The 26,019-nt window shown below is 37.2% G+C and overlaps 1 protein-coding gene across 1 annotated transcript in view; it reads left to right on the forward strand.

Annotated features, from left to right (window-relative positions):
* GPR158 (G protein-coupled receptor 158) overlaps window positions 1-26,019 on the forward strand; it is a 286,570-nt gene that overhangs the window by 243,317 nt on the left and 17,234 nt on the right. The window contains exons 6-7 of the mRNA XM_043480390.1: window positions 5,843-5,952; window positions 18,870-19,108. Coding sequence (XP_043336325.1) covers window positions 5,843-5,952; window positions 18,870-19,108 — 349 coding nt within the window. The remainder of the gene's footprint in view (window positions 1-5,842; window positions 5,953-18,869; window positions 19,109-26,019) is intronic.

Raw genomic sequence — 26,019 nt, forward strand, 5'->3', positions numbered from 1 at the left:
AAAAAAAGCTTTTGCTTTTAATCGTCTTATTAGATATTGTGAATCTTAATCATTTTTTATCCTTTCTTCTCAAAATGCTATACTTCTACTCTCTGTGAGTTCTGTTGCACCTTTTGTTTCTTTACCGAGGTCTGGGGTTCTTAAGATCCTCCAGTTTCTCTGAGGTCATTTTTCTGTATCTTGCTGCCTCCATATTATGTCAGTTCATAGATATCACGTGCGGTACCTTTTCCATTTCACTCTTGGATCCCTAGTACTTAGAAACAACTCTCCAGAAACTTCTCTGGTGATCCAGTGATTAAGATTTTGCCTTCCAAAGCAAGGAGTGGGAGTTTGGTCCCTGGTCAGGGAATTAAGAACCCACGTGCCCCTCAGCCAAAAACAGAACATAAACAACAGAAGCAATTCTGTAATAAAATACAATAAAGACTTTAAAAATGGTCCACTTCCCAAAAAAATGTTAGAAAAAGAAACAATCCTCCAGACCCCATTAAGAGTCAGGCATTTATAACTATTATATGAATTTTTTTATTTGTTTATTACAAAGTAATACATTCTCATTATAAAAAAGCCAGCTAGTACCAAAAGATATAAGTTAAAAAGTAAAAATCCCTTCTCTCCTTCCCCACCTCCTCAATCCCCAAGCCATCCACCCCAGAGATAAATAGTCTTAATCGTCCATTGAGTGAGCAGCCAGACATTCCTTTTTTACATATATACAAACAGAATCATATCTTGATACTCTTATGCAACTTTCTTTTCATTTACAGTTTCTCTTAAAGATGTTTCTGCAGCAACAGAGTCAGATCCATTTATTATTCTGAAGTTCATGGTTTTGCATTTTGTATGGCTATAACATGAATTATAGGTTTAAGGCATCCCCTCTGGATGGGAGAATGTTTTCATTGTTTTTTATATTGCACAGAATGCTTTAGTGAATATTCCTGGATATACATCTTTGCTTATTTTGTATGCACGTATATGTGGAACATTTTTCTAAAAGTAGAATTCTTAGTGCATTTTATTAGGTCTTAGAAACTTTCTTCACCCTCCCTGGAAGGATAAGGATAAAACTGATGTTTCTTCATTTATCTGTGGTTTATTCAGTGCTTCTATTAATAGTATAGGAGCTTTCATTATTTTCATTAAGCTTCTGAGGAAACACGTCGAGAGAACTTAAGGAATTTGTGTCCTTAAGTTCTGTGTCATATGTCCCAAGTCAAACGTCCAATTAGTGGTTGAGCCCAGACTGCCACTTAGGGAGGTTCATTTCAGTCCCTCATTCATGTCCAACTCTTTGTGACCCCATGGACTGCAGCATGCCAGGCCTCCCTGTCCATCACCAACTCCTGGAGTTCACTCAGACTCATGTCCATTGAGTCGGTGATGCCATCCAACCATCTCATCCTCTGTCATCCCCTTCTCCTCCTGCCTTCAATCTTTCCCAGCATCAGGGTCTTTTCAAATGAATCAGTTCTTCACAATCAGGTGGCCAAAGTACTGGTTTCAACATCAGTCCTTCAGCTTCAACATCAGTCCTTCCAATGAATATTCAAGACTGATTTCCTTTAGGATGGATTGGGTTGGATCTCCTTCCAGTCCAAGGGACTCTCAAGAGTCTTCTCCAACACCACAGTTCAAAAGCATCAATTCTTTGGCACTCAGCTTTCTTTATAGTCCAACTCTCCCATCCATACATGACTACTAGAAAAACCATAGCCTTGACTAGACAGATGTATGTTGGCAAAGTAATGTCTCTGCTTTTTAAAATGCTATCTAGGTTGGTCATAACTTTTCTTCCAAGGAGCAAGCATCTTTTAATTTCATGGCTGCAGTCACCATCTGCAGTGATTTTGGAGTCCAAAAAAATAAAGTCTGTTACTGTTTTCACTGTTTCCCCATCTATTTGCCATGAAGTGATGGGACCAGATGCCATGATCTTAGTTTTCTGAATGTTGAAGTTTAAGCCAACTTTTTTACTCTCCTCTTTCACTTTCATCAAGAGGCTTTTTAGTTCTTCTTCACCTTCTGCCATAAGGGTGGTGTCATCTGCATATCTGAGGTTACTGATATTTCTCCCAACAATCTTGATTCCAGCTTATTCTTCATCCAGCCTGGCACTTTGCATGATGTACTCTGCATATAAGATAAATAAGCAGAGTGACAATATACACCCTTGATGTCTTCCTTTCCCGATTTGGAGCCAGTCTGTTGTTCGATGTCCAGTTCTGACTGTTGCTTCTTGACCTGCATACAGATTTCTCAGGAGGCAGGTAAAGTGGTCTGGTATTCCCTTCTCTTGAAGAATTTTCCACAGTTTGTTGTGATCCACACAGTCAAAGGCTTTGGCATAGGCAATAAAGCTGAAGTAGATGTTTCTGTTAAACTGAGGGTAAAAAGTTTAAAACAAAAATAGTCATTTGTTTTTATTACATTTGTTAAGATGGGATATTTCTGCAAAGTGCCTTTTCTTGTGGCATGCTGGGAAGACACAGTAGGGAGGCTCCGTTGTGCTTTCTAGGCACATCCTCTCTGTGCTCTTCCGTCTACCTTGCCACGCTTTTCCTGGGGAGCTAAGCATCACTTTTCTGAATGTTGCATCCTGGGAGGTCTAACCTGTGAATGGATGGAGATGAGAGGAGATGATGGTCGAGGGGTGGTGATGGACTGGAAGGCTCCAGGACTGACTGATGTAGAGAGAGTTCCTGCACAGTTAGGGCATGACCAAAATTTTTTAAAATTTGTTTGTTTTGTTTAGTAGAAGCCTATGGGTCTCAGTGTTAGACCTTGACAAGGAGTGTGAATGAAAATCTTTCTCTGTTATCTTTGGGTCTTCAGATCTTACTGTGGTTTAGAGAATGACGCAAGTGGTATTTTATTTAAAAGATGCTTGTTAGTTCTAGTGAGTAGAATCATAACAGATTGGGGAATCTTGTCATCTTTGTCTTTAGTTTTTAGAGTTGTCACCCTTTCATTTCTTGTTATTTCTTTGGGAGTATTACATTGGAAATTTTAGAGGGGCTGTGGCATATCTCATCTACTGTTATAATAACCCCCAAGTGTTACTTGTGTATATTATAAAATTTTTAAGTTATGTATTTTATATTTTTAGTCTGTTATCCCTTTTTTGTTGTTTTGGAATAGTAGGAGCCAAGTGCAGAGTGATAAGTTTTAGACCATGGTTATATAAAGACATAATCACAACCATAGATCCCTTCATGTATGTAGTGATTATATTAAGTATTTTTTATTTTTTGTAGTTTGAATCCAACTTTAGATAATTAAATATTTACAGAACATGCATCTTCACCCTAAATATTTCCTGTGTATGGAACCATATGTGTTGCCAAATATAGAAAAAATAATTTATAACACATTCAACGACTTTGAATCTACTTATTTTTAAAGCAAATCATGCATAAAAGTGTTTTAATATATACAGGCATGCTTAAATGATACATTTCCAGCCTTCAAGTTCAAAATATAGCAAACCTGGATAGATTAAGTACTAGGTTTTAGCACTAGATATTTCCAAGTGTGATTTTTGTGGACTGGTCTCCATCAGGATAAGATAGGTGTCATTTTTTGCTTGTTCAATAATGATTGTTGGGAGCACAGTAAACTTGAGAGGGATGAGTGGGCCTGGAAAAATATTTGACTAGCAAGACTTTCCCTTGTATGAAGCTGAAGGAAATTGTATGGGGCTGGCCAAAAAGTTTCTTCAGGTTTTTCCTAAAATGTTATGGAAAACCCAAATAAACTTTTTGGCTAAACAGATGGCACAGGGGTGAAGAATCTGCCTGCCAATGCAGGAGACACAAGAGATTCAGGTTCAGCCCTTGGGTTGGGAATATTCTCTGGAGAAGAAAACGGCAACTCACTCCAAAGTTCTTGCCTGGGAAATCCCAGAGACAGAGCCTGGCAGGCTACAGTCCATGGGGTCACAAAGAGTCGGACAGGACTGAGCACACAGGCACACCACAATAGATGTTTAGAGAAAGTCCTTAAAGCCTCAGAAGTCCTTCAAATCCTTATTAAATGGCAGCTTCATCAATACAGGTCTCACCACCAGCATCTGTCATTCTTTTTCTTTTTTAGTAAATGAAACTGTTTACACACATCTACTAACAGAAACCCCAATGTAACACCTTCTTCACCTCTAAAAGTGGTTTAATTCACAGCCAGTTTCACTGACCTGGAGCAAGTAACACTTGACAAGTCAATTAGGGAAGTAGAATTGCTGTGTCTGACACTACTAGGAAACTTGCTCAGATCCTTAAAATATCAGGTGTGAAACAGGAGCTGCACACCTTTCAGCATCAGAGCTTTGGACAGAGCACTGGACTGTACTGGCCACTGAGTGGGTCTCTCTTTTAAGCATTATTCTTCCAGAGAAGCACCTAGCCTTGTACCCACTGAACAAACACAGCAGAGATCAATTTTCTGTCTCTGGTGTTGTATCTATATTTGCAAAAGAAAATAATTTTAAAGGATTCTTCTATTTTGTACATATTTTTAAAATGTATATTCTTTTCTCTGTGCTTCTCTTTTCTTCCTAAATTTGTTGTGTTCAGTATCCAAAAAGTATAAGCAATCAAGTTGACTTTAAAACTAGCTAAAAAAAAAAATCATGTTTGATCAAATGGGTGGATAATCTGTGCAGATTTGTTTGAAACGGGGGGACTGCTCCGAAGTTTATCACAATGCCTAGCACATCCCACCACTTGAATCAGCTGATTGACTTCTGTAAGCCTCTGGAGAAACTTTGGGGACTTCACTGGTGGTCTGGTGGCTTAGAGTCTGCACTCCCAGTGCAGGGGGTCCAGGTTTGATCCTTGGTCAGGGAACTAGATCCCACATGCCACAACTAAAAGAGTTCTCATGCCACAACTAAGACCCAGTGCAGCCAAGTAAACAAATAGGTTTTTTTTAAAAAGGAAGAAACTTGCAGTCTTAAAGAACCAGTTCCTTAAAATGCCCATAGGGGTACACCCCGCTTAGACCTTAACACAGAAGGCTTCCTCTCAACAAAATTGGGGGAAACAAACCTGTAGGCAAAGTATCGTGAGTTCCCGAGAGGCAGTATTAAAGGTAAAAGGTAATTGGTGGTTCGGGGGTGACACACTTTCTCTCTTGCTGGCCCTAAATGTGTCTCTTTTTCTCTCACCCCGCCCTCCTCCACCTCTGCCAACAGTTTATATCCTGTGCTGATTCACCCAACAGTTGTACGTGTTCTTTGGTCCTTAGACAAAAGCGGCTTGCTTCTATCCTGCTTCACACACTTCAAATGAAATATCTTTATATCTAGCGGTAGCTGCTAGTATTGGAAAGAAAAATGGGAAAAGTTCTTGAAAATATGTCTTAGGTAGTTCTTCCATTTTTTATGGGTTTCCTATTTTTGGTAGATTGATGGGGGGATGGGGTGCAGTACAGATAATCTTCTCAGGGATATTTCACATGGGGGAGGAAGATATTACGGAAAGTGTGGATACAGGAAAAGGCAAGGCTGCAGGTGAGAAAGGCAGGCAGTGAAAGCGCAGCTGGCTGTCCCATCTGGGGAATTAAAGACAGTTAAGCTTGGACATAACAGAAATCTAGAGACAATTGCTAGAAATGTCTCAAAGTTAGAATTAAATACTTTAAATCTGATTTGAAAGCCATAAGGAGACTTTCTGATTTGGACAATGAATGATCAAAATCATATTTTAGTGTTTTACTCACATGAATATGTGCTCATGTCAAAATACACATGTATTAAACTTCAGATTATGAAATACTGATTTTAGTCTGTGGGTCATCAGCTGATCCTGAAGGTCTCTTTCTCTCTCTTCTCATCCCACAGGTTGTTATTTTGTACTTTGAGCCAAGCACATTTCGCTGTATTCTTCTAAGATGGGTCCGCCTTCTTGGTTTTGCTACTGTTTATGGAACTGTCACTCTCAAGCTTCACAGGTATATTTTATTAGTTTTCATTCTCATGGGAGGATCAAAGTGTTTCACTTAGCATATAATTGCAAGCTCAGTCAGCCACTTAAATGGTTAAATTTCAGGAATTTAGGTAGTAAAATGATATATGTTTTTCATTTTCAAGGCAATATCTTTAGGATTCTCTAGGAAAACCTTTAATACAGTTGAATTTGAGCAACATGCTTTAGTAGAACGTGCCATTGGTTATGGAAAGGTTAATTCTGAATAAAAAATAGTTTAGAATGAATGTGAAATAGTATTTACTAATTAAGAACAAGAAGAAAGACAATGCAGCTGAAATAATCAAGCCCAGAGCTGCCAAAGAATCCTATATGGTAGAATTCAGCAATATACTCACCCGACAAAAAGCTGCTGTCCTCCATTCCCAAGTTCCAAGCCCCAGGGCAATCCTGCTGATATTCCTTGGGTGAATTTCCAAAAAATAGTGTTCTTGGTTTCCTTCCTTATCCAATATTCTCCAGTGATTGTCAGCAGTGAATTCCCTTATAATTTAGTTTCAAAATCACCTACTTTTAAAAATGTAGGGACTTCCCTGGCAGTCCAGACTTCGCCTTCCAATGCAGAGGGGATACAGGTTTGATGCCTGGTTGAGGAGCTAAGATCCCAAGTGCTTTATGGCCAAAAAACCAAGACATAAAACGGAAGCAATATTGTAACAAATTCAATAAAGATGTTAAGAATGGTCCATATCAAAAAAATCTTTAAAAAAATCTTTTCAGTGAATATGATAAATATTAGGAAGAAAGAAGCAATAAAATAAATTACCAGTCCACAAAGAGTAGGGATAGCTGGAAATGATTCCAGGGCTTTCCCTTGCCTCCACTTTCCAATTGTTAGTGGTGCCAAAGAACATAGGAGGTAAAATAGAAATTTCTGCTGCAGGATAACACTGTAGTTCAGTAGAAGAAACCCTTTACACTGATCAGGTTTAAAGTTGCTTTAAATATCACAGTAGGCCATTCATATGTTCATGCTAGTTTGATCATAAGTATTTTTCAACAAATGTATCTTGATATTGCCCTAGTGACAGTTTATCTTAGATGACATAAATATGTCTTTAAATATTTGTCTTCAAATGCCACCCATTCAACATTTATTAAAATGTGGTCATTGCATACTGTCTATTATGCAAGGTAAGGTAAAGTTGCGAACCCATAGACTGTAGCCTACCAGGCTCCTCTGTCCATGGGATTTTCCAGGCAAGAGTACTGGAGTGGGTTGCCATTTCCTCCTCCAGGGAATCTTCCTGACCCAGGGATCAAACCTGGGTCTTCCGCATTGCAGACAGACACTTGACCGTCTGAGCCACCAGGAAGCCCTATTATGCAAGAATCCCACTTAAAATTGGAGTATAATTGCTTTACAAGTTGAGTTAGTTTCTACTGTACATCAGCGTGAATCAGCTGTAGGTATACATATGTCCTCCCCTCACTCTTGAGCCCCGCTCCCACCTCCCCTCCCCTCTAAGATCATCACAGAGCCCCGAGCTGAGCTCCCGGTGCTATCCTGTAGCTTCTCACTAGTAGTGGATTCATGTCGGTGCTACTCTCCCAATTCATCTCACTCCATTTCTCTTATTGTTTTTTGTACTTACTTTGACAACTAGGAATACTCCAGATTATCTTTTTGGAACAAATGTAAATATCCTTAACTCTCAAGATTCCTTTCTTACGTATGTCGTATAGTAACTTCAGGAGGTCCAGTTTAAATCTCAGTTTAGCATGTAGGAAATTATAGTCCTGTATTTCCTACAAAAAGAAAGGATTAGATGAGTCTCTTGGAGGAGGAAATGGCAACCCACTCCAGTATTCTCGCCTGGAGAATCCCATGGACTGAGGAGCCTGGCAGGCTACAGTCCCCAGGGGCGCAAGAGTCGGACAAGACTTAGCGTCTAAACCACCACCAGATGAGTCTCTAATGTTCTTCCTGATGCTGACTATTATTTCCACATCACAGCACACTTTGCTCTCATGTCCGTTTTAATCTCTGTTCCTTATATGATAACTGTTTTTCAACCGGTGCTCACTAAAGGAAATTGACAGCCTGTTGACATTGACAGCCTGTCATGGACAGTAAGACTTCTGGAATTCACAGAAGAATAGATGGCCTCTTGAGACTTGACAATGACCTCTCTCCCTATGAGTCTTAGGGGTCCTCTGTTATATGCCACAGTTGCTTATGTAATTATTCTTTTGATTTTTAACTAACTAACTTCTCCTTGAAGTGAGGGTCTTACATGAATCCCCAGCTCTCAGCACAGTGACAGACACATGGCGGGTGCTTACTGTTTAGTAGTTGATAAATGAATGAATGAAAATGTCAGCTGCAGAATTGGAAGCAGCTGCCCACAGTTCCCTCCACACCTAACACATTCCTATTCCCCTGACTTGTTCCATGTCCTCAAGTGTCTGAAACATGTGACACCATGGTCTGCAAAAGGCTGATTGTGGGACAAAAACACAGCATTATTGGGTTGGCCAAAAAGTTCATTCTAGTTTTTCCATAAGATATTACAAAACTTTTTGCCAATCCAATAAATAACGGAATCATAAAGCAAGAAAATTCCTTCCATCAGGTTCTCTTTCTATCCTTCTGATTATTTCCAGGAGTAAAATTAGTTTGGAAATAATAGGTCTTTAACACCTGCCCCGCAGTTGCTAATTTTCCTTTACAACAAAGAGCAGGTCAAACTTCAGGCTTGGAGCCTCCCATTGCAATACGATCTAGATGAAAGCTGTTCCCTTTATTTCACTGTATTCATTTTCATCATTACATTCTATGTGTGGATTATTTATCAGTTCTTCCTTCAGAGTGGCAATGTAAAATTTTCTTTAAAATATTTTAAATGAAGAAATTTAAAGAAAATGTTAGCTGGTACACAGATACAGGCAGGAATCTTGAGAGTGGTATGCAAATGACTGGTATTTGGTAAACTAGATCACTTCATCCTTCTTTTGTTTATTTTAAAGACCATAATTCAAACTGTTTTCTATCTGTGTGTCTCTAGAAGGCATTGCAGTGAAGGATTACCTACTGAAGGCTTAAATCAAGTGGAAACTATTTCTAATTTAATGAGCTGAATTAGTCTTATCCTGTCTGAACCATATGGGTTTATATTATATTGTTTTTTCCATATTGTTTAAATGGAACTGATTCCAATATTGTTTAAGGCTGTAAACTGAAGAATCAGCATCCCAGAGGAATGAGAGCAACCCGAGGGAAGTGACTACTGAGCCAGCTTTCTGTCCCCCATCCTTAGTGCTGCATCTTGCCCATGTTATGTGTATTCACACACTTGTTAAGTGAATGAATGGGCGGATGGGTTATAATGAATGGAGCTACAGGGATGTCTCTTATAGGCAAGCAACACATGGTCCTCAAGAAAGGGCTTCAAAGATTTTAAATTAATAGTAACATGATCGAGAGCAAAGACATAAATCTTTACAAATCCAAATTTGAATTTCAGTTCTGCCATTAATTATTTATACAGCCAAGAATAAATGACTTTAACATCTGAGAATCACTTCTCACCCCACCTGTAGAGTTGTTGTACATCTTAAACATGATAGATATCTGTAAATATGTCATGTAGGGTGTTTGGGTTAAAAACTACAGACACTGACTATAGCTAAATTAAGCAAAAAGGGAATTCATTGGAATGATATGGGGAGGGCCACAGACTGAAGAGAAAGCTGAGGATCCAGGTTTGGGCAGACCCAACCCAAGGTGGCTTGAGGGATCAAGGTAGCCTGAGCTAAGGGATAACATCCCTTGAATGCCATATTCTCATTTTCATAAGAACTTCATTTTTTATTTCAAATTTTTGAAAAGTAAATCTCACCTCTCTAAGGCTGAAAATTCCAAGGCAATTATCAGTACTGATAAATAAAATGATTATTCTAGTCCCTTGAGAATAGGATAAACAGAAAAGACCCGAGTTCTTGTTTTATTTCAGCCATTTCCCTCAGGGCTTAGTAAAATTGTTGAACATTTCTTTTTCTGTATCCTGATCTCTCACTGATCAGTTGTAGTGTTTACAGAATTCCAGTAGCTCTGAAAACTTGAAGAAAATATGAAAAAGGAATAGAATCTCATCTGTCACTAGAAATGATACTATTATCCTGGAACTTAAGGGTCTCATCACTTTTATTACATTTCCCACCTTTTGCTTTAGGGGTCTCTCCCCACATTTGAGAGTCATACAGACAAAGGATACCATGCCAATGCAAAGGAAAGTCACAAGTCTTTTATCTCTTAACAGTGCAGTGGAACAAGTTAGAGGAGGGAGGTGAAAGTGGTCCACTCCTTCAGGGAGGAGTTGTTTTATCACTGACGTTGTTTAGAATCACCGGCATAAGGTGGTGATAAAAAGCAGAACAGCTTTGACTTATTATTATTGCCTAAAAGTCTATACAGAAATTGTTACCTGTGCCCAGGACAGACAGTCCCACCACCCCACCTCACTGGCAGGCTGTTCATGCAATGCACTTTATTTGAACCTGAAACTGTTTTTCTTCAGAAAAAGAAAGGAGAAAGGGACAGATTTTATCTGGTTCAGTAGGGATCATAAGGAAACACAGAACTGAAGTAGACAAAAATGAGAAGGTTCATTTATGAAAAGGAGTTTCCTTCAGTAACCGTAGATTTGTTTGACTTAGTACATTAATGATGTAAAACAGATCTAAAAGAACCTCTCACAGAATACTTGCTAAGCTAGGTTTGCTGGTTGGTTGGTTTTAGGAAACCTAGAAAGGCAGTATCTCTAGGCTCAGGAAAGCCAAGTATATTTTCAAGAGGCAAAATGAGGAACTATTTTAAATGAAAGGGAATGGAGAGAGATTAAGAAACTTAATGCCAGAAGAACATTTTCCTATTCCCTACAGTATGGTTTCTGAAAACAAATTGCCTTTTCCTTTTCTAAGGCTAATCAAGAAAAAACAAAACTTTTTTTGTTTGCAGTATATTTAAAATGAACATTTAAGCAAGCTGCAAGAAGACCTTCTTCTGGCTCTTACATGGAGATTTTCATTTCATGCATTATTCAGGACTACCCATTCTGGATCAGTGCAATTCATAGCAGTTTTCTCTACTGTGCTCATTAGCACCAAATATTTACACTTTGTGGGAAAGGATAGATAGATAGATAGATAGCTACTTTTGTTTCCTATTAAACATTTTTACTGAAGTGTAGTTGATTTAGAGTGTTGTTTTCATTTCTGCTGTACAGGAAAGTGATTCAGTTATACATCTATGCATTTTTTATATTCTTTTCCATTATGGTTTATCACAGGATGTTGACTATAGTTCTCTGTTCTATACAGTAGGACCTTGTTGTTTTATCCATTCCGTATATATAGCTTATATCTGCAAACCCCAACCTCCCACTCCGTCTCTTCCCCTAGTAAATTTTGAAAGGTGGCTGGAAGATATTTATATTTATTTATTTTAGGTATTCTTACAAGGAAACATAAAATATAAAAAGATACTTTAAATTTTTTAAAGCGCAAAAGGAAGAAAATCTTTTTATACATTTCCCCAGTGACTGATGATGTTGAGTTTATTTTTAGGTGTTTATTGGCCATTTATTTATCTCTTTAGAAATATGTCCATTTTTTAATTGGGTTTTTTGCGTTTTGGTGTTGTATGAGTTTTTATAAATTCTAGATCTGAGGCCCTTACCAGATAAATTATTTGATAATATTTTCTCCAAATCTGTGGATTTTTTTTTTTTTTTTTTTGCTTTCTTGATAGTGTGCTTTGGTGCATGGATTTTTTTTTTTTTTTAATTTCTATGAAGCTCAGTTTATCTATTTTTTCTTTTGTACATATGCCGTGGTATGATTTTAAGAAACCATTGCCTAATCTCAGATCAGAAAGCTCTATACCTCTGGTTCCTTCTAAGCATTTTATAGTTTTAGTTCTTACATTTGAGTCTTTGATTCACTTGGAATTAATTTTTGTATATTATGCGAGATAGAGGTCTAAATTCATTCTTTTGCACTTGGATATGTACTTGTCCTTAGGATCATTTGTTAAAAAGATTTCTTTTTTTTTTTTGGTGGCACTGAGCAGCTTGTGGGATCTAGCTCAATCCAGGGATTGAACCCAGGATCATGGCAGTAAAAGCACCAAGTCCTAACCTCTGGACAGCCAGGGAGCTCCCTTTTTTATATTTTTGTTTTTAAAGATTATTTTTTTCCTTATTGAATGATATTGGCACTGTTGTCAAAAAACCAATTGACTGGAGATGTAGAGATTTATTTCTGGATGATCAGTTTTATTCTGTTGTTCTATATGTCTATCATTATGCTTGTATCACACTGTTTTGTTAAATTGACTTGAACTTGTAGATCAGTTTAGGGAATATTGCCATTTTAGCAGTATTAGATCTTCCAGTCCATGAACACACTTTCTGTTTCTTTAGATCTTTTAAAATTTCTTTCAGTGATGTTGTATAGATTACATCTTTTACTTTCTTGGTTAAATTTATTCCTAGGTGTTTTTTGATGCTATAGTAAATGAAACTCTTCAGTCAATTTCATTTTCAAGTTGCTCATTGCTAATACATAAGAATAAAACTGATTTTTAAATGTTGAACTTACATCTTACAACTTTGCTGAATTTGGTGTTTAGCTCAGATTGTGTGTATGTGTGTTCTTTAGAGTTTTCTATATATAAGATTGTGTCATCTACTAATAGATACAGCTTTACTTCTCCCATTCCAATATGGATTCATTTTATTTCTTTTTTTCTTGACAAATTACTCATACTAGAACTTCTGGTACAATGATGAATAGAAGTGGTAAAAACAGACATTCTTGCCTTTTTCCTAAGAGCAGAAGAAATAATCTGCAGATTCCTTCTAGCTCTATCAAATATTTGACTTGCAACAGTCATATAACTCTTTCTTCTCCCTTTATTTTTTCATTATTCTCCCTTATCCTGTATACTTACAATCAGGTCAAAAGAAAGGAAGGTTACTATGAGATACGAGAGCTAAAGCAAATAGGAATTGATAAAATTACCTATGTTGGGGAAGCTGAGTTATGGGTTTCCTTCTTATAATAGCAATAACTTAAAATAGTCACCACAGTCTTACTTAACTTCATGTCTCATAAATGTTAAAATCTATTTTTGCCTACATGATACTGATCCTTTTAAATATATCCAGTGATTAAAAAGTAGTGTTATGTTACTTCTGAAAATGAAGCTTTGAGAAGTTGATGAAAAGCTTGAGAAACATGAGGGCTTATGACCACTTAACGCAAACTGAGTAGTGACTTCAGCCTTTTCTGTGTTGTTTACTATCAAGGCTCTTCTGCCAAGAATTGAGTGGCTTTATGTTTATAAAAGAAAATAATCACCTCCTGTCTTTCAGCAGAAGCATTTATTTTCTGGAGTTTCTAAGAAAGCATTAAACTTAATAGAAATTCAAATCTAATGGAGAACTTCAAGACTTCAGGATTATTCCAATTAAATTAGTAGAAGCCTGTATGGCTTGATTATGTCCATATTCATTTCCTGGTGGCAAACAAAAAAGATGTGGTTGAATCACAAACACAAATATTCTGAAAATAGAAAACTTTCTGATGCTAGAGGTTTTAAATTTTGTTGTCAGCGTAACGAAAACTCAAAATTGTATCTGATAGATTAGAGCAGTCAGCCCACTGGAAAGACAGGCGCACCAGTCTTAAGCCTTTGGGGAAAAAATTATTTAGAGCAGCAGCTCTCAAACTATAGCCTTCATCAGAATTTATTGAAAGTGTTGAAAGGGTTTGTTAAAATACAGGTTTCTGGGCCATAATCCCCAGTGTTTCTGACATAGTAGATCTGGAGGGGACCCCAAAATTTGCATTTTTAACAAGTTTGGGGATGGTGTTAATGCTACTGGTTTGGGAACCACTGGTCTAGAGCAAGTGGCATCTCAATTGAACCTTGAAGGACTATGTACGAATTGGCTAAATTAGGTGTTTGTATTAATGAGGGGAGGGGGAGGGGCAGTACAGGAAAAAGAAGGCAAAGGTTCAGATAGAGGACACCGCATGTTGTTCAGAGAGACCTGCAGGATTGTAGGAAGGCAAGAATGGTGAGCAATGAGCCGGCTGAAGCAAGGAGGGACCAATTTTTAAAGGCCTTTTACCATCCTAAGGTAGCTGAATTTGGGTGGAGAAGCACAGGACCGTAAACAGGAGAGAAACAGGATCAGAAGTGCAGTGAGGAACGTCGCGGTGGCTTTAACGTACAGTGTGGCCTGATGGTGGGAGAGAACAGTAAGGATACTGGTTAGGAAGCTACTGTAGGAAATAGGTTGATGACCACGAGCTGTACAGTGGCAGTGAAAATGGAGAAAAATAGAAAGATGAGAAAGATGTTCTCAGTATATAAGAGGTAGCAATTAAATTCCTTTAAAAATATTTTTTTATGGCTGTGGCAGGTCTTAGTTGTGGCACATGGCCTCTTCGTTGCTCTATACTAGTTGTGCACAACTAGGCTTCTCTCTAGTTGTGGCGCCCTGGTTCCGTAGTTGAGGCAGGCGGGTTTAGTTGCCTGGCCAGAGATTGAACCTAAGTCTCCTGCATTGCCTGGCAGATCCTTAATCACTGGACCTCTAGGGAAGTGCCCAGAAATTCTTAATTATGCATTTGGTGTTTTGGAACATAGAAGAGGGAGAAGTAAAAGTTCCTTCCTAGGTTTCTGCTTTGAATAATTAACTGGTACTTGTCATTCAGACAGGTAATACATGAGCAGTGGGTTAGAGGAGACAGAAATTGAGAGAGTAATGATTTTATTTTGGGACCTGTTGATGTCCAGTGGATCACTGAGTCTACAGATCTTAAGCTCAGGAGAGTGATCTAAATAAACCAAAGTTACAGATTTGGGACTCCCCAACAGGTACATAACTGAAGCAGAGTCGTGGTTGGAATTTCCCAGGTATAACATGTAGAGCAAAAATAGAAGGTGACAACATTTAGGAGATCCTTGAGGAGCAGTCTTATTTAAAAGGAAGGCTGAGGCAGAGGACTCTGTGCTGGAAACTAAAAAATTGCTGACAGAGGAGTAGGATGAAAACCAAGAGACTATGACATAATGGAAGCTAAGTGCTTCCGCCAAGGCAAAAGCTGAAGAGAGATCAAGTTAAATAAGGAGTAACATATCAACTAGAGGGACTTCCCTCATGGTCCATTGGATAAGATTCCACCTTCCAATGCAGGGAGTGAAGGGTTCAATCCCTGGTGGGGGAGCTAAGATCCCATGTACCTTGCTGCCAAAAAACCAGAGAAGCAATATTGTGACAAATTCAATAAAGACTTCAAAAATTTTCCACATCAAAAAAAAAAAAATCTAAAAAAAAACCAAACTAGCAATTAGATATTTGAAGAAGATAATCATATAACCTAAGTATAAGCCCTTACAGTAGTTTTGTGAGCTCAAACATGAAGTGTGTGGAAAGTGAAAACGTAGAGGTAGGCATATAGTGACAGCCAATTCCTGGATTGCCATTGTTTTTTTATCATTTCAACATGATTTCTTTGAATTTATCTCCTATTAATGAAAACTGAATATATACTTTAAATATGCCTTTTTGTATTAAATTCTGGAGATTTTTTGTAGTCCTCATATATATTACCGTGTTCATTGAGAATAGTGAAGCCTTCTCAACAGATGATAGCTTAAAGATTTATCTATGAAAAAATAGTAGGAAAAGTAATCTGTATAAGTTTAATGGTTGCACTTTTTCTATAGCTGTATTTCATATAAGTGCATGTCTAAGGATTTCACTTTTAGAACTTGGTTTCTAGGCAGTGATCCCACATAGACTAACAAGAGCTCATTTTTTAAAAGATGTAGCAGAATTTTCTCATTTTAAGGCAATCCTATAAAAATGCATCTTATTCCATTTTACAAAAACCAATATCCTGAAATGCTTAGACTGCAGTGCAGAGTTGTGTTACTGTATTTTCTAGTGTTTGAAAGTCAGTAAAATCGATAACAGGAGGCTCACGAGGGCTTGGCTTTGATTTTTCCCTCTCTGGAAATGAGATTTGGGGACCTGACAATCTTGAATTCTCAGACTCTATGATAAATACCCATGGAAAAAATGAAAATGTCTGATAATTTGGAAACTGGTTTCTTGACTAAAAGATTACTGGGATCATATAGATTTCCCCTGCAAATAACAAGCTCATCTGGTCAAAAAGTAGTATATTTTAAAGATAATTATTTAAAAAATTGACTATTTGCTCTCTTTGAGGTTTAGAGTTTCTATATGAAAATCTTCAAGTAACAGAAAAGTTAATGACTTTCCACATCTTGGCCATAGAAAGAAAGTATAAATCAACTATTTTTCTCTGAAGCAGTGGTTCTCAACCCGGTGAAAACCCCTCAAAGTAACTTGAAAAATCCCTAGGAGTTCCTCTGGGTTAAAGAAAACTTCCCCTCTTGCCAAACATTTCCATCCACTGTCCCTCAAAGACAACATTTCTCTGGTTTGGACTTTGCTATGTTTTTCCCTTCAGTTAGAATATCCCCGTATATCTTTTCTACTTTCCTCCACTTCTGTCAATTGATATCCATCAAAGATAAGACTAACTACCACCTCTCCTCTTTATCTAACTTTAAATGGAGTAAAATCTATAAAATACCGAATCACTGTGAAACTGCTAGTTTCACACCTGAGACTAATATCACAAATCAACTATATTTCAAGAAAAAAAGATGATAACAGTGGGTATAATTTGGGAACAAGTACAACTGATTCTTAACAGGCAGCAATTCAATTACCTGGAGCAGAAGTGTTTGAGGCCTACTAGAGGGAGGCATGCGTTTGCTACCAGTGCTAGTGTGTTTCACCCAGGGAATGGAGAATAACTGCTAATCTGGTGAACTACAGATCTTCCTTGATTTTCAGTAGAATTATATCCAGATAAATCCATTGTAGATTGAGACTATCATTAAGCCGAGAATGCATCTAATATACCTAACATCATAGTTTAGCCCAGACTACCTTAACTGTGCTCAGAGCACTTATAGCAGCCTCCACTTTGACCACATCATCTAACACAAGGTCTATTTCCCAATAAAATGTTGAATATCTCATATAATTTTTTGAATACTGTACTGAAAGTGAAAAACAAAATGATTGAATGAGTACAGAATGGTTGTAAGTGGATCAGTTGTTTAACCTTGTGATCCTGTGGCTGCCTGGAAGCTAAGGCATCAGGAGAGAGTATTGTACCACATACCATTAGGCCAGTAAAAGATCGAAATTCAGATTCAAAGTACAGTTTCTGCTGAATGCTTATCACTTTGTGCCATCGTAAAATCAAAATATCACGAAGTTGAACTGTTTTAAATTGGGGACTGTCTGTAGTTAAACGAGTAATTAAAGTGATCTTTTGCATTCTTATTTTATACTAGAACCTTCCTGGTGTTGTTCCACATTAAAATTGAGGATAAGTATTTTATTCAGAATTAAATAAATTCACACTGTGTGTTAGCTGCAGGACAGTGGGGTTAAAGATATGGGTTAAAGTGAAAGTCGCTCAGTCGTGTCTGACTCTTTGTGATCCCCTGTGCTATAGCCCACCAGGCTCCTCTGTCCATGGATTCCCCAGGCAAGAATACTGGAGTGGGTTGCCATTTCCTTCACCAGGGGACCTTCCCGACAACCCAGGGATCAAACCCAGGTCTTCTGCATTGCAGACAGACTCTTTACTGTCTAAGCCACCAGAGAAGCCCAGAAATATAGACAGGGGGAGGATAAATATGAACCTGCTAGAAAATAACTTTCTTTACTGGATATTAATTCTGGAAGAGCTATCAAAGCCCTGCATTGAGAGAAAAGATAGTAAAAAAATCTAGATTATTTCAGGTGGCTAAGTTTCATTTCTGGATTTATAATGATTTTTATAAATAATTCATAGGAACATTTCATTTAATAAGTTGAAAGAATGAGATGGAGGAGGAAACAGAAAAATCGAAAAGATGAATTCATTTAGATATTGATTATGGATACCCTTATAGTACCATAAACCATTATGGTAGTAAGTCATAACTTTGTGACCTAAAATATCAGAATGAGAGTGGGGAGTTAAAATCAGCTAAGAATATTCTGGAGATGATATTAAAGAAAGGATAGCTGGAAAGATCCCAGGAGTAAGGTTGAATTTTGTCTTCACATCATTTTCAGAGATGAAACAGTTCTTAGATACCATGTAATCCAGTAGTTCTCAACCCTGGCTATACATTTGAGTCATATATACACCAAAAAAACAAATGTAGTTCTTGTAAGTCATATCCCAGTCTTCTTTAATGCAGTAGTCTTATTGAGGGGTATTTAAATATTCCTTATTTTTTTTTGTACTCATAATTATTTTTCATTATGTGATACAATGATGACAAAGGGAGGCCACATAAAATGATTTTCAAAAAATACCTTTTATAACATTCTACTATAAAGAATAATTCATTTAAGGAAGTTTTTGACTTAGTATAATGTAAAACCCAACTACTAACTTTCAGGATTATTTTTTGAGCCCTTAGAAACCCGGTTTGAGCAGTGTTTGCCAATGAATCTTTCTAAGGTCCTGAGAATTTTCCTTGAAATATTAAGACATACTCAAAAGAATTCCATCCTACACAGATCTGTTGACTCACTGACCTCTAACACAGGATATTTGTTCTGCTATTGGAAGATAAAATAGAATGAAATTCAGTAAAAGTAATAAGCAACACTTCTTCTTTTTTTTTTTTTTAGTGTTAAAATTCTGCCTAAGTAAGTTTGGGTAGATTTAGATTTCACCAGGAAAAATCAGGTATTTTAGAATTTTACTTCCTGGGTGTTAGGTTTGCCTTCACATTTTGATGTCTTGCTCTCCCAGGGTTTTGAAGGTGTTTCTTTCACGAACAGCCCAGCGGATTCCATACATGACTGGTGGACGTGTCATGAGGATGCTGGCAGTAATACTCCTGGTAGTGTTCTGGTTTCTTGTTGGCTGGACATCATCTGTTTGCCAGAATTTGGAGAGGCAGATTTCACTCATTGGCCAAGGGCAAACATCAGATCACCTCATCTTCAACATGTGCCTCGTTGAGCGCTGGGATTACATGACAGCAGTCGGTATGTGGTCACTCATTTTGTGCAGTTGTCTTGTCGTTTGCCCACTAGCATTACAATGGACTTCCTTAGAAGCCTTGCCAAACCCTTTCACAAACTCTAAAAGAATTTTACATATTTGGTTTTGGTGAAACAATATTATAAAAAGGACAATAATGATATGTGGAATGCAAACTTTTGCTGGGAGTCTCCATTATTTTTCAGAGGTGTGCAGCTTTGTTCAGAAAATGTCCTTCTTTGTGCAAGAAGGAGAAACACAGTAAGTAAAGGCAGCTTCTTTATACAGAGACTTTCTGCTTTCCATCCTAGCAACGTGTCGCCATTGGGCTAACAGTATCGAATCTTTTGACTTATTTCTTTATTTGCGGAGAAAAAAGGAAATGTGCTGGTATTTTTAATATAGTTTGGGTCCTATGATATATCAGACTTGGTCTCTATAGAGTGCTCTGGGCAACATTTCTAATTTATCTTTCCTCTAAAGATAATTTATTGGGAATTCTCTGGAGTTCTGGTATTACACAAGCACAGAACCTTGCTACTTGTGGGGAGTAAGTTATGTGACTGAGAAACTGCAGATCATAGAAGAAGCCCATGATGACTTGGGCCATGATGAGATTATTTTTCTGGTACCTCAGTTTTTTGAAAAATGAGAAAGAGAACATTCCATAGGAATTTTTCTGTTGTTAATATTGGGCTATTTTTAAACTAAGCCTGCAAAGATACAAAAACATTTTATTATTTTGTTGTCATTCCCCTCAGTCAACCAGGGACAAATCTTAACTTTCTTTGGCAGATGTCAAAAATAAAAACATGAATTTAATTCCCATTATCTATCTCCCCCATATTGGCAGTTGTTTGTGGAATGTTCACATTTAGTATTTTGCTAGAAGCTCATAAAATGTGTACATTGTTTACAATTTGAATAGAATAATATTTTTCTGGAGAGGGTATTTTAGGACTCATATAAGCCTGATATCTGTAGTAATAAAGCAATGTGGGTACATAAAGGGAATGGTTATAGCACTATAATAATATATAAAGTCTGTCATCATTATTTTGATCAATAGCAATGAAAATATCTGTAGTTCCATATCAGTAGATATCAATATCAGTATTAGAAGATAAAGCGTGGAACCATGGTAGCAAGCAGTTCTGATTCTGACTTTCATCTGAATGTGAAAATTAAACAAATTGTGTAGATATAAAATTTCTACGTAATAGAAACCTGTAACATTAGTTTACATTCTTCAATCCAGGTTGACCAAACTAGGAAAAATCATTTCCCAGTGTTACTATGAAGAAAAGCACGTTACATTTCTCTTATGTTTTACAAAGAATACGACATTCAAAATACAAAATGAGGTGTCATTAGGCTGGCAATGACAAAGCAGAATGAAGCCCAAGAATTTGCTCTGTGACAGGTTCCCAGGTGATGCTTCTGCTTTTGGTGTGAGACCACACTTTGAGAAGTACTGCTGTATGTCTTTCTCCATTCTAATGATGCCAACTCCAAAATCCCTGAATTTGGGTTGTGTGTGTGGGGCGGGTATGGGTATGTGTGTCTTCTAAAAGCAACCTAGATTGAACTTACTGATTTATCACATCACTTTCTGATTCTCCAAATTCCTTTAACAGATTTTCAAGACTCATAGTAAACTTAAGCAGCATTGTTAATCCAGCATTATTTACAATGTATTTTAACACTATCCTCTTTTCCAGTTAGGCATTTCCTTCGTGTTTCACACAGTTCCTACACACCTCCACCACTCCTCCTATCAAAGGAAATGTTCTTTATACCTCTTTATAATATTCTAAATATTACCCATGCCTCAAAGAACTTCTCTTTTATAAAGATTCCTAGGTTCTAGTCCAAATGATTGTCTTCCTTCATTGAACTACCACTGTACCAAGGGACTTTACCACCTAATTTTGCTTTTGATTCTCACTTATCTTTATAACCCAATAGTTAACTACCTAATGAGAGGAATAAGTCTCTTATATATTTTATATCTACCATAAGGTCTTCAGTACTAGAGACATTATAGGTATTTAGTGGATCTTGCTTATCATAGAAAATTCTTATATATAAAGAAAATTTATGTAAAATGAACTACAGGTTACTGTCAGTTCTGTATTCATATTTATTTCTACATAGAGATCACAAATGTGACCTTCTTTAGGGTACAAAATACTTTAAAGTAAAAGACTAATGATAAGGTATAGAGATCAAGAGGTAAGAGGAAGTTAAATGTTTGGTGATAATATTTTAATCTTTTAGTGATTATTTTTGTCCTAGTGAGTAATTTACTGAACTACTGAAACACCTTAGTTTCAAACTTACAGTTTTCTTACAGTGACACAATTCTCTGAAGAAAACTCAAGACACGTGATTTAACAACAGGAACAAATATTTTAAATTAAGACTATCTTGAAAACTCAAGAGACATGTGATTGCTGTATTTTTTCACACTGCCTTACAGTGGTTGCATTTATTTCTCTTTTGGCATGTATCATTAGATAGTCCATATTTAACCCCTCTTAATGTTTGCTAATGTGTGCCTCTTTGCAGTTCCCTTTATATATTTCTATAAGTAGCATGTTTACCATTAGATTTTTTATATCCAAGCTGTTATTCAAGAATAAATTAATGTATCTTCAGTCTGCCAGAAAGAAGCATGTACTGAAAGCTAAATTATTCCCCATTTCCTAAACAGAAATAATTCTGTGCAGGCTAAGGATGGAGATAGGCTTTACCTTGAAGTTGTTGTGAGAAATCTGTGTCAAGAAGTTGTGTATACTTATATTAGTGTCAGGAGTCAATTTCAAAAAAAAAAAAAAAAATAACCAAAAAATAACCAAAAAACTTGGATCAGTTTTACCTGTCTGAAACTGTTTTTTTTTTTAATACAAATTAAAGAATCATTTGAGTGTGATACTAGTTTTTCCACTGAGGTAGAACTCTAGTTAGAAATATGAGTCGTAAATTTAAGGAATGGGTCCTTCCTACTTTTTGCTCACTCCAGAACTGCCCATGTAGGTGATTTTCCTACCACAAGTGTTTCAGAGGAGGAATCAGGTATAGAAAACTACTGGGAAGAAACCTAATTCTCCTCTTGCCTGGTATATTTTAAACACAAAGGCAGACAGTGTGTTCAGTAATTCAATTAGTTGTACGCCAATGTTTAGAAGGAACTGAGGAGAATACAGTAACACCTACTGAGTTATATAGGGAAATTCTAGAATAGCAATTGTTTCTCAGGATTTAAATACTTAATTCTCCTAGAAGATTAGGCTATATTGTGACAGGTGAAATGTGGTATGAGCACCCTTTAATGAGTACTGGGGAAAATAGATTAGACTTCCTTTCCATCTGACTTAGATTAATGTTCATGATTTAGGTTCATTTACATGCATCATTTTTTATTCTAATGTACCATATGCCTTAATCCTGCTGCATCATTTGTTACCATTTTTAAAATGTATTTTTAATTTTCAATCAAAGAAATGAAAGCTTGACTGCATTGACAGGCTTGAGCTATATCATGAGAAACTCACACATACTGTTTTTTGGGGGGTGGAGGGTTGTTTGTGTTTTATGTTGCTTTATTTATTTATTTTTTTAGTTTTTAAATTTTATACTGTACTTTATTGAATCATAATCAGTGAACTTGTAATATATTTAAACATAATGACTTGACATATGATACATTGTGAAATGATTCCCCCAGTCAAGTTAATTAACATATTCACCAACTCACATAGTTTCCTGGGGAGGGGGGTGAGTGTGTATGTGTAAGAATGCTTAAAATCCATTCTCTTAGCATATTTCAAGTATAGTTACTGTGCTGTACATTATATCCTCAGAATGTATCCATCTTTTAACAACATCTGTAGCCTTTGACCAGTCTGTCCTTTGATAACTCTCCAAGTTATCCCTAACAATTTCAGCCCATGTCAATCACCATTGTACTGTTTCTATGTGTTCAATGTGGTTTTGTTTTGTTGTGTTGTGTTTAGATTCTATATATGATACACTCATACTTTTTGAAGGTCTTCTTGATAGTTTCTTGAATGAGTGAAGTAGAGATTATTTTCCTTGTTTATCTACATACTACTTCTGAACAATGTTTTATTTCTTTGAGGAGTAGTTATGATGCTGAAGGGCTGAGAGAAAGGATAAATTAGTTTTGTTCCTTTATTTTATCCTTACAGTGCCATTTTTCTTTTTAGAAGTGAAGAAATTTGGGGATGGGGTCTTGGGGCAGTGCCTAAAGGACATGGAGCAGGAGTAATTAAGATATCTATAGTGGGCATAGCTTCTAAGGAGTTTCAGCTCCCCCGTGGAACTGTTGGGTTTTAAAGGGTGAAAAATTAAGATGGGTGAAAAAAGGTTTTGTTGCTTCAGTAGATCGCCTATAGATTAACTCTGTTGTCAAAAGATTTTGGCAGCTCTTTTACTTGTACTAAAATGACTATCATAGTTTAAAAACAAGCTGCTAACCCATATGGACTGCAAATTCCAGCCTGTTACACCACCATTCCACTCCTATGTCTGCAGTAACTGTGGTGAGCAGAGAGCCTTCTCCTGAGGTTTAAGTATGGAGGAATAAGAAGGTTTGTGAGTTTTCCTGTTTCAGCTCACTGAGACCCATTCCCCACAGTAGTCAAAGCCAACATCTATGCCTCTAGTAAGTAATAAAGCAAAAGAAAGTCTCCAACGAAGGATGTAATTTAGAGAACAGTGGTTAGGAGAACCAGGAGACCTGGGATCCAGATTCTGCTCATGGTGAGTCAGCAGGAGTGGAGCCAGCTTCTCCGTGGGCCTGTCCATGGCGTGTCCTACGGCCCAGCTCTACCCATTCCTTCCTTACTGCTCCCTGGAGCTGAGAAGGGGGCAGGCATTCCCGGCCCGCAGAGTCCTAGTTGTGAACTCCCAGTTGTGAACTCCCGGCAACATCCATCTTCTCCATGCTTCTCAGATGAGTACACTGATTTTACAACAAACAGAATTCCTGCAACTCACTAACCACCCCCTTCCTGGCCACATCCACACACTCAAAAATATATCCCTAAGACCACGTGGTCTCACAAAGTCAATCCTGCCTTTAAAATTCTACCACAAGTATCCTTTTCATTGTTTTCACCACTGTAAATCTCACACCTATCTTTATTCAAATCAAAGAAAAGACAAATAAGCCTTCAGAATATCAAGGTTTCTGTCTGCAGCCAAACCCTGGGATGCTGGAATTTGAGCTGTTTTCGAGCATTATTTAGTTGTTTGACCTAATGATAACTTCTGTGCAGTCCACCATATTATTAGAATAAAATGGAGTAAGTTTACCTTGTAAATTTTCAAAGTGGATAGGATTTAGAGAAAAACAGAAGACAACATTAAAAGAAACACTTGGAAAAGGAAGGCTAAATGTTTCATTTATATATTTAGTTGTGCCATGTAAAAATAATTTTTATTTTATTTTATTTTTTTTTTTAATTTTTATTTTTATTAGTTGGAGGCTAATTACTTTACAACATTGCAGTGGGTTTTGTCATACATTGACATGAATCAGCCATGGAGTTACATGTATTCCCCATCCTGATCCCCCCTCCCACCTCCCTCTCCACCCGATTCCTTTGGGTCTTCCCAGTGCTCCAGGCCCGAGCACTTGTCTCATGCATCCCACCTGGGCTGGTGATCTGTTTCACCATAGATGATATACATGATGTTCTTTTGAAATATCCCACCCTCTCCTTCTCCCACAGAGTCCAAAAGTCTGTTCTGTACATCTGTGTCTCTTTTCCTGTTTTGCATATAGGCTTATCATTACCATCTTTCTAAATTCCATATATATGCATTAGTATACTGTATTGGTCTTCATCTTTCTGGCTTACTTCACTCTGTATTAATGGGCTCCAGTGTTTCATCCATCTCATTAGAACTGGTTCAAAATGAAATTCTTTTTAATGGATGAGTAATATTCCATGGTGTATATGTACCACAGCTTCCTTATCCATTCATCTGCTGATGGGCATCTAGGTTTCTTCCATGTCCTGGCTATTATAAACAGTGCTGCGATGAACATTGGGGTGCACGTGTCTCTTTCAGATCTGGTTTCCTCAGTGTGTATGCCCAGAAGTGGTATTGCTGGGTCATATGGCAGTTCTATTTCAAGTTTTTTAAGAAATCTCCACACTGTTCTCCATAGCGGCTGTACTAGTTTGCATTCCCACCAACAGTGTAAGAGGTTTCCCTTTTCTCCACACCCTCTCCGGCATTTATTGCTTGTAGACTTTGGGATAGCAGCCATCCTGACTGGCGTGTAATGGTACCTCATTGTGGTTTTGATTTGCATTTCTCTGATAATGAGTGATGTTGAGCATCTTTTCATGTGTTTGTTAGCCATCTGTATGTCTTCTTTGGAGAAATGTTTGCTTAAATCTTTGGCCCATTTTTTGATTGGTCATTTATTTTTCTGGAATTTGAGCTCAGGAGTTGCTCATGTATATTCTCTGCAGATTAATCCTTTGTTCTGTTTCTTCATTTGCTATTATTTTCTCCCCAATCTGAGGGCTGTCTTTCACCTAGCTTATACGTTTCGCTTTGTAGTGCAAAAAGCTTTTAAGTTCATTAGGTCCCATTTGTTTAGTTTTGCTTTTATTTCCAATATTCTGGGAGGTGGGTCATAGAGGATCTTGCTGTGATTTATGTCGGAGAGTGTTTTGCCTATGTTCTCCTCTAGGAGTTTTATAGTTTCTGGTCTTACATTTAGATCTTTAATCCATTTTGAGTTTATTTTTGTGTCTGGTGTTAGAAAGTGTTCTAGTTTCATTCTTTTACAAGTGGTTGACCAGTTTTCCCAGCACCACTTGTTAAAGAGGTTGTCTTTTTTCCATTGTATATCCTTGCCTCCTTTGTC

The sequence above is a fragment of the Cervus canadensis genome, chromosome 10 (genome assembly GCF_019320065.1).
Source record: "Cervus canadensis isolate Bull #8, Minnesota chromosome 10, ASM1932006v1, whole genome shotgun sequence".
NCBI lineage: Eukaryota > Metazoa > Chordata > Mammalia > Artiodactyla > Cervidae > Cervus > Cervus canadensis.